The sequence below is a fragment of the Oryzias melastigma genome, linkage group LG14, assembly GCF_002922805.2.
Source record: "Oryzias melastigma strain HK-1 linkage group LG14, ASM292280v2, whole genome shotgun sequence".
Lineage (NCBI taxonomy): Eukaryota > Metazoa > Chordata > Actinopteri > Beloniformes > Adrianichthyidae > Oryzias > Oryzias melastigma.
The window spans coordinates 24,726,852-24,741,518 of NC_050525.1; the positions used below are offsets into that span (position 1 = coordinate 24,726,852).

General features: G+C 33.6%; 2 protein-coding genes across 4 annotated transcripts in view; both read right to left on the reverse strand.

Moving 5' to 3' along the window:
• The window catches only part of orai2 (ORAI calcium release-activated calcium modulator 2), a 7,032-nt gene extending 2,871 nt beyond the window's left edge, over positions 1–4,161 (reverse strand). The window contains exon 1 of the mRNA XM_024266514.2: positions 3,736–4,161. The gene's annotated coding sequence lies outside the window, so the exon portion shown is untranslated. The remainder of the gene's footprint in view (positions 1–3,735) is intronic.
• Positions 4,162–5,729: 1,568 nt separating this feature from the next.
• The window catches only part of usp28 (ubiquitin specific peptidase 28), a 29,112-nt gene continuing 20,174 nt past the window's right edge, over positions 5,730–14,667 (reverse strand). For all 3 annotated transcript variants that reach the window (XM_024266199.2, XM_024266200.2, XM_024266198.2), the window contains exons 18-26: positions 14,040–14,176; positions 13,454–13,729; positions 13,194–13,289; positions 11,368–11,546; positions 11,107–11,185; positions 8,620–8,699; positions 8,388–8,511; positions 6,995–7,193; positions 5,730–6,638 (exon numbers count right to left, since the gene is read on the reverse strand). In XM_024266199.2, the coding sequence (XP_024121967.1) occupies positions 6,463–6,638; positions 6,995–7,193; positions 8,388–8,511; positions 8,620–8,699; positions 11,107–11,185; positions 11,368–11,546; positions 13,194–13,289; positions 13,454–13,729; positions 14,040–14,176 (1,346 nt within the window). In that variant the 3' untranslated portion in view covers positions 5,730–6,462. The remainder of the gene's footprint in view (positions 6,639–6,994; positions 7,194–8,387; positions 8,512–8,619; positions 8,700–11,106; positions 11,186–11,367; positions 11,547–13,193; positions 13,290–13,453; positions 13,730–14,039; positions 14,177–14,667) is intronic.

Here is a 14,667-nt window from a genome sequence, read left to right on the forward strand (position 1 = left end):
TAATAAAAAAAAAAAAAAAAAAAGCTTCAACCACCAAATAAAATGAAGAAATCTCTGATGAAATCTTTATACAAGATGGGAGTCGGAGTTGAGTTTCCCTTTTTCGATTAACTGCTGTAACTCCTCGTTTTTATTTATTCTGGCAGAAGTGTTTCCAACATTTTCCCACAATCCCACTGGGAAGCTTTTTTTGGACGGCCTGCGTGTCACGGAGATGTTTTTCTGTGTTCCCCATAAGGAGAAGGATGAGCTTAAGGAGAAGAAACGACTCTACAGCTGATAAAGTCAACAGAATCCCTGATGAAAACTCTGTTTTAACACGATAAAGAGAATTAAGCTTAACATTGCATTTCTGAGTATTTATTTATTTAAATTCATTCTGATGCATCCTTTTGTAAACTAATAGATCCACGAGCGCCTTTGATTTCCTCGTCTTAGTTGGCATCTCAATCAAACTGTATGACTGGATAGCTCCGATATTGCTCGCCATTTTTGCTGTCAATGCAACGTTAGGTTGGGGGTGAGACAAAGCTAGCGGGAGAGCGAGTAAACAGATGGGTGACGGGAAGAGGGAGCGGGTTTGCTCACAACTCAGAGGTGAATTTCTAATTAACTCCCACCGCTCTGCAGAAACTATGTCCTAGAAAATGACAGATTTTTTGATTTTGGCTAAAAATGGACTAATTAATTGCGAATATTTATTTATTTATTTATTTTTTGCTACAGTATTATTACTTATCTGCAATTAATCACAAAATGAAATCACACACAAAAGTGTACATTTAGAGCATTTATTTTTAATTAATGCTGTCAATCGATTAAAAAAATGATCAGATTAATCACACTTTTGGATTGTGATTAACCCTAATAAATTGCAATGTTTTACAAGGTACATTTTATATGACAATATGCGACTTTTGAACAAAAAAAGTCCAGTGAAAAATGTTTATTCTTATTGTCTGAGATTTTTACATTTATAGAGTTAAACCCAGAAGTGTAAATTGTGAGCATAAAACACATCGACAGTGAGATGAGCAAAACTCTAAAGACTTTTCTATCTGCAGTTTGACTCCAAGAAAACAAAGATGCTGATATGCAGCAATTACAACCTGCAGACCTAAAAAAAAAAAAAAAAAGTTCAGCAGACTACTTAAAAAAAACTTCAATCAGCATTTATATCACTTTCCTTTACCGCTGTAGTCGAAGCTCAGCAAAGCGTTGTCACGGTAACACAACGAGCCAAACCATGGATCAAATAGTCCACTTTTTGTGAAGAAGCGATCTAAACCGAGAAAATAGCAAGAATAAAGTACTAAAAATCGATTAAATATTTATTTATTTTGTAAATGACTTTGGTATAAGTGGGATAATGCTAATAAAGTGTTTTAACACTCGCTGTGAAAGCCTGAGGCAAACAAAACAAAAAAATTAATTATTAACTAAATAAATATTAACGTGTTAATCATTTTTCATTTATTGGATGCATTAACTTTCCTACTAAAAACGCCATAATCATAATTAAAAGAACACTTTTACAATATATCAAAAGATGGTTGGAGACTTTAAAGCTGACTAAACAAAAAGTGCAATTAGACGTAGATTTTACATTTTACTCAGTGATGGTCTATTCACTTCCTATAAAAACCTAAGTGCTTTGAAAAAATCTAACACCAACTTGCAAAAGTATTTCCAACTGTCGAGGGTTACAGAACCTTTCCTGTTTGTAACCCACAAAAACGAGTTTGAAATGTTTGCATGCGATCTAACAAAACTCCATAATGAAGAAACCACAGCACAGCGAGGCTCTATGCACAACCTAACAAGCATCTAAGTTTAATATAGAACAGGAAATGTTTTTATATTTATCATTAATAGAAAAAATGTCAGAAATATATGTAGGTTAACCTAAAAAACATAATGTGGTCTAAAAGGAATTGTATTAGTTTGTATCAGTTTCTTCATGGTTCTCATCTGAAGCTTCTCTGTCGGCCTGATAACCACTTCCTGAGAGTAAATCGTGAAACTTGTTTGTCAGCCCTGCAGCCACCAACTTCTGTTCATTTTCATTTTCCTAAGATCTTTCTTTTGCATTTCCAGGACCAAAAACTTTCCTTAAAAACACAAAGAGGTTAGTGTTGGCGCTGAAATTAGGCAACCAACTAAACACACTTGTATGTGTGCTGCAGCTTCATTGAATGGGATTGTGTATTTTTACTTTTATCATTTTGCATTTTTCTGTAATGACACCAAAAAATAAATAAATAAACAGCTGCACTACAAAAACAGAAATAAGTCAACTATTTTTACCCCAAAGGTGCTCATAAATAATAATAATACAAAAAAAATCTACCAATGGAATAAGAAAAATGTTCTCAATTCTTATTTTAGGCAGAAATTCTAGTCATTAAAACATGTTTTTGCAGACAAATACTATCTTATGGTTGAAAAACTCTTTTGATAAGATTATTCAGTTTTTTGCAATGTAAAGCTGGAGCTAACTTATCCGACACAAGTGAAGCAAATGTTCAAAATCTTCTATTTAAATCCTTCAACAATAGTTTGCCTTTATTTAAAACTCGTTTATTTACACAGCTTTTAAAGCACAACACTTAAAATCATTAAATAAACAAACAACAACACACCAATACTCTTGTTTTCTGGCAAACATTTTGTTGTTGTTAATAAAAAATCTAGAAATTAAAGACCCACTCCAATGAAAAGTGTTTTTTTGTTGTTTTTAACAAGCTTTTACTAATTATAGCGGACATTTATAGTGAAAATTAAGATTAAAACTGCAGCTTTCCAATTTGAGCTTAGGGGCTGTAAGCTAGCACGTAAACAGATGCATGATGGGGAAGGGGGCGGGCTTACTCCACGCCAATGGCCCCGCCCACAACTCAGAGGCAAAATTTGAATGATCTACTGCCGCTCTGCAAAAACTGTCTTAAAAAATGATTTTTTTTTGTTGAAACAGGCATGAATATATATATATATATATATATATGTATATGAATTTCATTAAGTACAGAAACACACATTTGTGTATTCATGTAAGTGAGTATTTGTGTGGTTACTTTCTGCATTCTGAAGGTCATAAAACAACATTTCAAAAATCTATTTAAACTTAAAATATGTCAATATAAAGCACAAATAGGGTTTTTTTTCTGTTTTGGAAGAGCATGCAAATCAGGACTCAGTCATGGGTTTTCAATTCCCTCGAGAGTTTTTAAAATGCAAATATGTGGAAAAAGAAGTTAAATAATTACATTAATATGTGGACTAGCTTCACTGTGTTTATTTACTCTTTTTGAAACAGGAAAATAAAGCAGCTATTGATGAATATGTATGCATAAATGAATGGGGTTCAGGGAAATCACAGGTTAGAAGGCAGAGTCGAGGTTTCGCAGTGCATTCAGTTTCACACTTGTGTGCATCTTTCAGTCTAAATGTATATTTAGAACACCAGCATGAGCAGGATCCGTTTACGGGGAAAACCAATCTCAGCTTTTACAATTATTTTAAATAGTACAACCAAAAGGGGAAAAGTTTAATTTAAAAACAAAAGAAACTTTTTTTATCGACTTAAATCCTTTGAAAAGTGGAATGGTTTAACCCATTTTCACAGAACGGAGTACTTATCGAGCTAGCTACTTTAGCTTAGACAACAAGAGAGTTTCAAAAAAGACTTTTGTTCGGTTATCATTATTAATTTGAGAACTTTTATTCATCTCTTACCTGTTTGACGAGGTGCCTTCTAAATGAAAGATGCCAACTCCTGAGGCGGTGCTCCGTGCTGCGGGAAAACAATAACCGCTCCGCTTCAAGTTAGTCGTCAAACTACTTCCGCTCTTCGTCTACTCCCTCCACCAGCAGCTTCATTTGGCACCAGAACTTAAAGAAAAAAAAAACTGGGTCAGAAACTCTTCAAGGTCCAGTCCGTCTAAATACGATTCATTGTAGAAGGTTTGACTGGCGGCAAAAGACCCGGTTGTCTTGGTTCGGGTGGTGCTGAAGGGAATGCCCAAACCATACACACTTCCGGTGAGGCGTGTTACTTTCAGAATAAAAGCACGGTTCAAGAAATAGTCTCGTGTCATCTTTTATTTTGTTAGATCATTTTACTGAGCCAAATTTATTGCCAACAAGCATTATTACAATAAAAAATTAAAGCAATCTTTCTTGGTTTTTATGCTAAATTTAAATATTAAATAATTAGTTAATTTATTATTAATTATTAACCTTTATTTAATCAGGAAGTCCCATTGAGATTAAGAAATCTATTTTACAAGGGAGTCCTGGCCAAGAGTTGACAAAAACATATCAATTACAGTTAGAAAATTAAAAAAAAAAAACTTTTTATTTAAAAACAGTTACAAACAAAATTATCTTTCTTTCAAGCTCTTAACTTGGATTTAAAATCATTTAATGAAAGTTCTTCTTCACGAAATCCACAAAATTATGGTGATACCAATTGGTACAATTAATAGTATCTGGAAGTAATGGGAAACATAAAATGAAAGCCAAAATCCCCTGTAGATATAAATAATGTGTAAAAAGATGTAGAAAAAAAGCCAAATGCTTTTATTTAAAGTGTGTGGCGACTATCCATGAAGTAGAAAAGGTGATTAAACCCTTTGATGAGGAAATTGTGCCCACCAGAAATAACATAGGTTGGACTTTTTTGTTTTTGTTTTGAATTTTCTGACAAAAATGTGAGATTGATCCATTACTGTGCTGACCAAGTTCACAAGTCTTATGTTCTAATCTCAGTATAATGACATGGAGTGCAGTTCTAGCAGGATCATAGCAAAAACATTACTTCATGACAGTTAACCTAGATCACAGGGGGCCAAAATCCAAAACACACCTTAGGTCCCGGGCCAAATATAGAGTTGTTGCAAGCAGAAGTCACACTTTTGTAATCCAGATTTTATAAATTGCAAAGAAAATGTAAAGTGTTAAGAATAAAAATTCATTATTTGCAAATACAAATATTCAAAATTTGCTTTCAAAAACTTTTTGGAACTGCAAACTTTTTTTTTTATTATTTCAAAAAATATTCTTGCAATTGCAGCCCAAATGCTTTTGTAATAGCAAAAAATATATTTAAAAGCAAAAAAAGAAAGGTTTGCAGTCAGAAAAATATTTTTGAAAGCAAAAAAGAATTTGCATTTAAAAAAAGATGTTTTGAAAGCAAAAAGGAAAGTTTGCAATTGCAAAATACAGTTTAAAACAAAAACAGTTTGCAATTGTAAAAATATTCTTGAAAGCAAAAAAAACATTTGCAATTGCAAAAATATTTTTGAAAGTAAAAAAAGTTTGCAGTTTCAAAAAAAAAATCTGAAAGCAAAAGAAAAAAAAAAACAAGTGTGTAAATGCAAAAAAAGTTTACAATTTAGAAAATTTTGGCCTCAAAACTGTGACTTTTGCTTGCAATATGGTCGCACTCCACAGCCAAAATGAATAAGCATTTATTGAACACACTAAAACAAAATTTTAGAAACTTTAAAACCATAACTTTTGACGTATATATTAATAAAAAAAAGACAGGATTATAATAGAGTTCCAATCTGGACTGAAAAATTAAGCACAGATTAATCAGATAGTAGAACCAGCTTGGGTGGTTTCAAATTGGATTTAATGTCGTGATTTAACCAAATTAAAGAAGAAAAAATACATTGAAATTATCTTTGCTGTTTAAAAATATAAAAATAATCATCAAACAGTCATAAATGAAACAGAAATAATTTGAAACATTTATTTTCTATTACGACAGAATACAATGAAAAACATCAAATCAGCAGCAACAGAATGTAGTTGCAGTAGTTTTATTCTGCAAAACCCCCTTAAAGAAATGATTATAATGTGATGTCTCTGGGACACGTTCAACGTTATTTGTTGTTTCTCTCAAGAATAAAAGAACACGTTATCCTGCAGGGTTGTCATCAGACAACAAGTGCACACATCTACTGAAACACGAGCAGCAGCTCTGTCTAAAAGCTGTACAGACCTTGTTTTTATTTCATTCTACTTTAAAATCAGTTTTTACAAAGACATATTTAAAAAACAAATCAGTGTTACTCACTATCAAGTAAAAGCGACGTGTTCTTGAAGCGCTTATAGGTAAAGTGTCCTTGTTTTGTTTGTGTGCCGATATTTAGTCGTTTATTGTCCCAACACTTTAATAATATACTTTGTCATAGACAAGGTTACTTTTGTTACAAAAGGTGAACAAGCTGAAAGATTGAACAGAAATGCAAACAAAAGAATTTTTTTTCTCCGTCTCTTGAGTTCAGGACGACATCTCGCCGCGTTAACGCTGTTGGAATGAGCATGTGTCTCTGCGCTGACAGCCAGGAGCTTGTCGTGTTAACACATCATATTTATAGAAATGTGCAATACTAAACCAGCTTTAATAAGTTCTTATCAAAGCTGAAGGATCCGGTGATCGAAGACGACCAGTTACTTCACAGTTACTATCGTGGCGTTGAGAATGGACTCCATAACCGCGGCGAGGCGGCTGCACAGGTCGTGGGCCTGGTTGACGTGGACTTTAGGTGGATCTTTAAGAACCACTGTTTCAGCAGAACCATCCAGAACTCTGGGAAGCAATTCCCCCAATTTGACCTGCAGTGAGGCTGAACACAAAGACGACAGACAAGAGATATTTGTGATTTTTAAGTGAAAATTACCCGTAAACTTTGCGGATATCATCAGAAATAAAGAGGAGCGTAGAATTATTAAGCAATAAACCTCCAGCTAAAGATTTACTTTCCAAAAACTGACAGTACATGAATAGTTAATAGTTTCAAAGGGAAATCCCCAAACTGTTTTAATATTTTAGTGGCTCCTAACCAGCTCATAATTTAATCAAAATCAGTTAAAATGTGACTGACTCAGACTGGTTGGAGCCAGAAATTAACCGTTATCTATGGGTGACGTCACACTCCCTCACTCCAGTTCTCATGTACAGTCAATGCTGAGATGAACTCACCGTCCATGTCCTGGCCCAGGCAGCAGCACCAGTGACTGCGGATGCTCTCCATAGCATCCCGATCCTCTTGGGACACGGTTGTGTCCCGGCTCATCAGGTGAAGACACGGAATAACGGATTCCTCCATGATACCCACACCTTCCTCCACTTTGCCCTCCTCGCGGCTGCGAAACAGCCGCGACGCGCTCTCGTTCAGAGCCTAAAGCGGGGAAATGTTGTTAAACAATTTCACTTTAAATAAGAAAACTACAACTAATGCATAATATTACAGGAAAATTCAATCACACAGTTTTGTTCTGTGTTGCATTTAAAGTAATCAATGCTAAATCTATATTTGAGTGTTGAATTAAAACACTTTTCATGTTTTTATTCAAATAAGATTCACTGACATGGGTGGACTTTCCATTAGGCAAAAGTAGGCGATTGCCTAGGGAGCCCCTGAACACTTAAAAATGATCATTTCCACACCCATTTTTTATTTAACTCTGTCATAAAAACAGGAAATCTGTGAAATGACACAAGAATGTTCATATCAAAGTGTTTTGTCCTCCCCGTCCCTGTGTAACAATGGACTATTCCATTAACATCAAGTTAGAGATATATAAAATACATTTCTTTAACATTTAAATGTAATTCTACTTAAAAAAAAACATTTTAGTCCTATGTTACAACATAGTTGTTTCAATGAGCTTCACACAAATAATTGTACAAAAACGTTGAATTCTTGACGTTGATAATGTCTAAAAGTCAACAAGTAAAGAAGTTTTTCGAAGGACGTTTTTTTTAAGAAATAATTATAACAACCGCTGCAGAAGGCCCCATGTTAGTGTTCTCCTGAGGCCCCCAAACCGCCAAAAGTCCGCCACTCTTCAATGTCTTGTCCTTGTTATGTTTTTAATTAGGAAAAAACATAATTCTGGTTAATTTATAAATGTACTAATTTACATAATGAAAAATTTTGCCTGATCTTTTGCTTCATAAAACATAATCTACATTTTTTATGCAAACAAAATAATGTAATTAATTTATCTTCATTGTAAATCTAGCAGGATATACGTAAAAAAATAAATATTTAAAGCTATAAATTTAAAATCAAAATAACGATGAACTGTGTTGTAATTGTAAGACATGATTTGAGCTTTTATGCACACAAAGTAAACATTGTGTTCTAAATTTTGCACTAAAAGACATTTTCTGTCCAGAAATCATAAATGTCATGATGATGGTTCCCAGAGGATGACTGCTATGATCCTGATAAGCCTGGGAACGTCTTAAAAAACGACATTCCTCTTTCAATATAGATGTTTTCATTTTCATTCTTGACATGGAAGCTTTTTCACTTAGTTATGTATCTGAAAAGGATTTTTTCAAATAAAAAGCCCCACTGACTCACCATTAAACACTTCCTCCTGTAAACTGCGATAAGAGATCTTTCCATGCCGCGCTTCTCCCCTTTGATTATCAGGGTGTTGTTGGTTTCGTACGCGTGAGACAAATAGTTTAAAGCTTCTTGCATCCTGCAGATTAAAAAAAAACAACAGTTAATTGACATGTTTGATGTAAAACAATCCCTCACATCCATTCTGCATGATAAACAGAATGGATGTGTCATGTTGAACACCTACTTTCCATGCTGGTAGTGTTCCAGGCCGGTCAGCAGATGGACAAACACCGTCCGGAACAGCCTGTAGTCGTCATGCCACTCCTGTCAAACCACACAAACAAATCATGCAACCAAATCACGACTCTGGGATTCTTCTTTGGTACTTTTTATACATAGAGAGTTTAAAGAGAGCATCAAAATATTGAGATGAAATACACATTTATTCAAACTGCTTTTAAATAGCAATATTTAATGTTGTGTTCAATGGATTAATGCAGCAGAAATTGTACATTAATTGTCGTGAAAACAGCAAAAATATTACTGAACTGGTTTTGAATTAACCTAAGTGTTTTTTTTTCTAAATTAAAGTCCTCCTTTTAATCTATTGTAAAAGTGTATGGAAGAGTTTGTGACTCATAATTTAAAATAACAGTCACTACTGGAATTTCTATTTAATTTTCACACTGTAGCTGCATTACTGTCTTAAATTAAATTAAAAAGTAATTTTCAGAATGTTTTTTCTTTTTCTTCTTTCATTCTGTAACTTCATTAAAATGATAAAAAATAGCATTTGACATTTCATTTTCAAAAGTTCTTTAGTACACTGAAAAAAAACTAATAAGATTTACTTAAGAAAATCCTCATAACAATTTTGCACCAACAATTATTGATTAAATTTTACTGCATTTATGAATATAAACTTAACTTCTTTACTAGAAAATTCTATGTATTTGCATGATATTTGAATTATTATGTAAATATTATGAGGAATAATTAAGTATATATTACTGATGCAAAAAGTTTGTTTTTTCAGTGTAATTTTGTACCAAAATTCAATTAGAAATATCAAATTTGAAAATCAAAATGGATTAACAGAAATGCTTTTTCATTTTCAAAATTGCCGTTTTTCTGACAGCCCAAACCAAAGCAAAGGAGGAGGAGCAGCGAGCACTGACGTCATCGCCGTGCGCCCTTGGAACTGCTAACTCCATACTCAAACAGATTTTTGTTATCATTTTAATTAAGTTACAGAATGATCTGTGTTGAAGAAGAAAAAGAGAAAAAAGTTCTGAAAATTGCTTTTTAATTTAATTTAAGAGACAAATAATGCAGGTACAATGTGAAAATGAAATAGCATTTCCAATATTGACTTTTATTTTAAATTCTGTGTCACAAACGCTTCCATAAAAGCGTCCCCAGAGGTCTTTTAATTTCAATTATTCAATTTTGAGGTATAATAAAAAACATCGTTTCGGCAGAGCAGCAGGAGTTTATCAGAAATTCGCTTCTCAGTTGTGGGAGTTACCGTTGGCGTGACGCGACCCTGCGCCTCCTTCCCCTCCTCGTTACAGTAGAATAGAGCAGAGCAGGAAGTTTGAGGAGAGGTTTTTCTATGTCACAACTACAAGCTTTTTCAAATTGCATTTTTTCATCTGCTATTTGAATAAAGAAATACTGAAACTTGCAATTTTAAGCTTAACTTTCTTTATGCAGTATAAGTTCTCTATTATCAGAAAAATCCTAAAAGAACATGTTAAAACACACTTTTTTTAATCAGAAGGGCCTTTAAGTTAAAAAAATATTACAAGATTTGATCACCTTATTCTGGTTTTGATTTGAAACTAAAGTTTTTTTGTTCCTGTAAAGATAAACTTTTTGTGTTTTTTTACAAACACAATCTTCTATCTAACCAGTTTTCACCTTTAAAAACAATTTATGGCAAATGAGAACTCAGTAAAGCTGACCTTTAAGGTTTAGTTCTGTCAGGAGTCTCTTCAAAAAAATCTCTTAAAAACTTGTTCAGAATAAAAACATCAAAACACTCTCCTGGAGCACAGATCCCAGCATTCTGCTCTGAGAGTCACATAAAAATACAGCTTGATATATTAAGATCCCCTTCAATTTTTAATGTCTGATGGTTGAGATAGCAAGTACACATTTTAATCTCGTCAATGTACAAATTCACACATTTTTAGACATTATGCCTCCCAAAAAGGTTGATATTTTTGCTGTATTTTATCATTTTACTTTGTTAGAAAGACCAAAAATAAAAAAATAAAAACTTGAGGGAGGCTTTGGACAAATGCAAAATTTAAAAATAAGGTCGGCTTCATTTTCATTTCTGTGACACACATTAGGGATAAACTCTTCCCTAATTGTGTTTCCGTCACTCCGGTTGTGGAGCTGGAATGTCCTCAGCTCTCATTCCGGTGAGGCTGAACATCATGTGGTTTACAGCAGATGGAATCTCAACCATGCAGATTCAAATCAACTCAAAAGGTCAGAGAATGAAGCAACAAAAGCTTGAAAAAACATCCCATTGTGTCGGACTCATTAACTCTCCAAAAATTGGAAATATTTTGGGCAAAATTATCCAAAAACGTGATAGTTTTTGATAAATTAATGTATAATTAATTAATATCGTTTTGGAAGAACTATCACAAAATTAGATTTATCCACAATTTAAATGATTTATTCAGCAGGAAATGTCGTGGATTATAAACTGTACCAGATATTCATCCATGTCCATATCCTCGGGCTTAATGAGACGAAGTTTGGATCGAGCTTCTCTCATGATGCTGATGGCTCTGCGTGTGAAAAAGAACAGAGAAGGTTAAAAACAGCATCGATGAAGAACCTGTCTGGACACTAGATGGCAGACAGAGACTGCTCAAATCCTGACTTTTTACTTTCATAAAACCACATTTTTTTATGGCTTTTTAAAAAAAATCCTTGATTAAGTCAAATAAATCCAAATGTGTGTTGTCACCTCTCGTCAAAGCTGAGGTTTCGGTCGGTAAACTGTTCAAGCAGCGTCCTCTCGATGATGCGTTTGGGCGCTTTGTTCTGGAAGAAGTAGACCAGGGCGTGCTGCAGACGAGCGTCGTCCTGCGGGGTCGTCTTTTCCTGGGACAGCTCAAACAGGCGGGAATACTCTTCATGAAAGGCCTGAAGAAGTCAAACGAATACAATCTGAGGTTTTAAACTGTTTACAGCAACAGAAAATTAATCGTGGACAAAAACACGAGTGATTTATAGTAGATCTACACATGTAACAAACTGAGGCACTTTCATAATGTTATGTCTTATTAAGTTCACATCAGAACAATTACAATTTTTTGTCTTTTTTTAGGGTTATAAGAGATTTTTTTTAAACCCTTAAAACCTTCAGGGCCAAAAACCCAGTTTTTGTCTTCTTTATTTTCAATTTTAAAGACTACCTGCTCATTTGGTATCATTTTATGTTCTTTTATTTTATCATTTTCCCATGTTGTATTCACACTCTAGACATAAAATCATGCAAAAACAGAAACATTTTGTTGGGAAAAAAGTGATTCATTTTGCTGTAGAACCCCAAAAAATGTTTAACTAACCGTTTTTACAATACAGAATTAAAGTTTTAGGTGTAATTTTATAAAAACAACAAGAACAAATTTAATAAAAAAAAATTTTCAGGCGAATTTCTTTTATTTATTGAAACAAAAACAGCAACAAAAAAATATTCCAGAAGTGGTTCAATGTAGTTAAAAAAATTACTCAAATAAAAACTAATTATTTAAGTTTACACCAAACTATCTGCAGTATTCTGCTGTAAAAATGCAACACATGTTCAAAATGTAAACTCAGTTTTCCAGCTTAATTACTGTTTAACCGTAAATCTTACTTTGGCTTAATTAAGATATTTCTGTTTGAAGTTACTATAAGCATCAAAATGTGGACATGGTGTCTTTAAAGTACAAAATAATGCTAATTTAGACTTTCTAATCGTAGATAATTAAGGAAGTATTTTTTAAAAAACCTGCAGATTTGCACTTTTTTGTCTTTTTTATCATTTTTTCACAATTGACAGAAAACCATTTTTGTTAAATTTTGTTTTAACTAAACTGTATATTATCATAAAATTACTATCAATATGATACTCAGTTTATTTGATTTTTTTTATTAAGTTAAAGTTTTAAGATAAGCGGATGTGTAGAAATGTATTTTTAAAAACATGTTTTAAAAAAGAACATGATTTGATTTTTTTAGACACATTATTTCAAATCACTTCAGTGTTTTTGAGATCATTTTTTTTAAATATTTGATGCTATAATCTCTACTCATGAGTACATTTGTGAAGCACGTTTCATGAGAATGTCCCTGTGCAGAAGAAACCCTCCTAAATACTTTGTTTTAACCCAAACTGTAAACTGTTGATCACATCTTTAATCATTCTGATAATTATTAAGGATTTACAGAACTGACTTGATGTTAATTGATGTTATTTTTATAGGTTTAAAATAGCTGTTGGTTCTCAGATATGTAGGCATAATTAATGATAAAAGCAGAAAATCTGCAAAAAAATAAGTTAAAATATGTTTTTTCCATTTTTCAGACTCAGTTTTAAATATCTTGCCATAACTTGTTCCACAACAATGTGAAACTGTAATTATGTATTTTTCTATTATAATTAGAAAATATACAATAATAAATCATAAAATCATTTCATTATTGGCAAAGTTGTTTCCCATAAATTACTGTAACGTTGCAGACACAAGTTGGCATTGATTATGTTCAGTTTTTGTAGATCTTAAGGAGTCAGACAGACTTTTTTACCTTGATGAGTCCGGCCTCTGGACCTTCTTTGTCAAAGATTTGTCTGGCTTTGGCGATGGCTAAAATGACGCCCTGCATGGCTGGAGTCAGCATCATCTGGAGATAAAAACAAGTGAGCGCTCACTTCAACAAGTATTTTTTTAAACTCTAAAAACATTTTTCCTTTTTTTTTGCTAATTGTCAGAAATTTTGACATACTGTTAAAACTGTTATCTAGGGGTGTCAAGTTATGGCATTATTTGTGATTATTAATGACATACCTCTTCATTGTATCCGTCAGCGTCGGCCCTCACCATGATTCGACCCACATTAGGGATCTCCACCTCTGAGACCTCATTCTCCGGCTGGCGCTGCCTGACCGGGTCCTCCTGTGGCTCCTCGTCCTCCTCCTCACCTCCTTGCACTCCTCCCTGATCTGTGATCTCTCTGGATTCATCGTGACCCTCAGGAGAACGGGCCGTCACCTCCGTGTCATCCTTTAGGACAGCTTGGTCTGATGGCGGCTGATCACCGAGCTCTGCGTCAGGGTTAGGAGTCTGGATGGATAACATAAAACCCTTATATGGTCTTTTTATAATATAATTTAAAACAATCGAAGAAGAACAAACTGGGAAAAGTCAGTCAGTTCTGTCTGCATTCAGATAAACTGTGGCTAGAAGTTTTTTTGTTTTTTGTTTTGAGGGAATTTTACTTCACTGAAATTAAAGTTAACTGCAAAAAACGTTGAATCTGAATGAGAAGTGAGTCTCTAGTGCATAAAGATCTTTGGCCCAGACAAAGTTCTTGACTTGGGCTGCCTAGAATTTCGGACCTATTTTCTGCACTGGTGTTCCTGGACTTCCCCACCTGACGGTGCAGTTTTTCCTGGTCTGAGTTCAGCCTCCTGCTTGGCTCCGGGGTGTCGGTGACTGCGGTGGCGCTGGTGTCCTCTGCTGCCTGGCAGCCTGGACTCTCACATGCCGGTGTTATCGCCGATTCTTCTTCTGCAGACAAAAAAGGAGAACGGGTGTAATTAGAACAGGATTTATTCTTAGCAAAGAGCAAACAAACTATCTTTAGCATTTTAGCATGCAACAATCAATCCTGAAGTTACTAAAGCTTTTTATTAGGAAAAATAGTAGATTTAAAATAAAACGTTCAATATGATGTAAGGAATTTGTGTAAAACTGTTGTTTAAGGTTTTTTAATTAAATAAAAGGTGAAGTCTAACATTTCAGTTTGTCTTTATAAGTCATAAATATGTATATTTTAGCCTTAAAAACCTGTCAAATAAAAGCCATTGCTGCCCTTGAACTGTCATTTTAAAACATAAAATTTAATAAATCTCAAATATAAAATCAGACTATATCCGGTTAGTTCTGGTAGTTCAAAGATAAAGCTTTGAAAATGAATAATTTCATAGAAAATACTCTTCACTGTTGATTTTTCGACAGTACTGTGTTGTTTCTTGTATTTAAAAATAGTCAAAGCTACT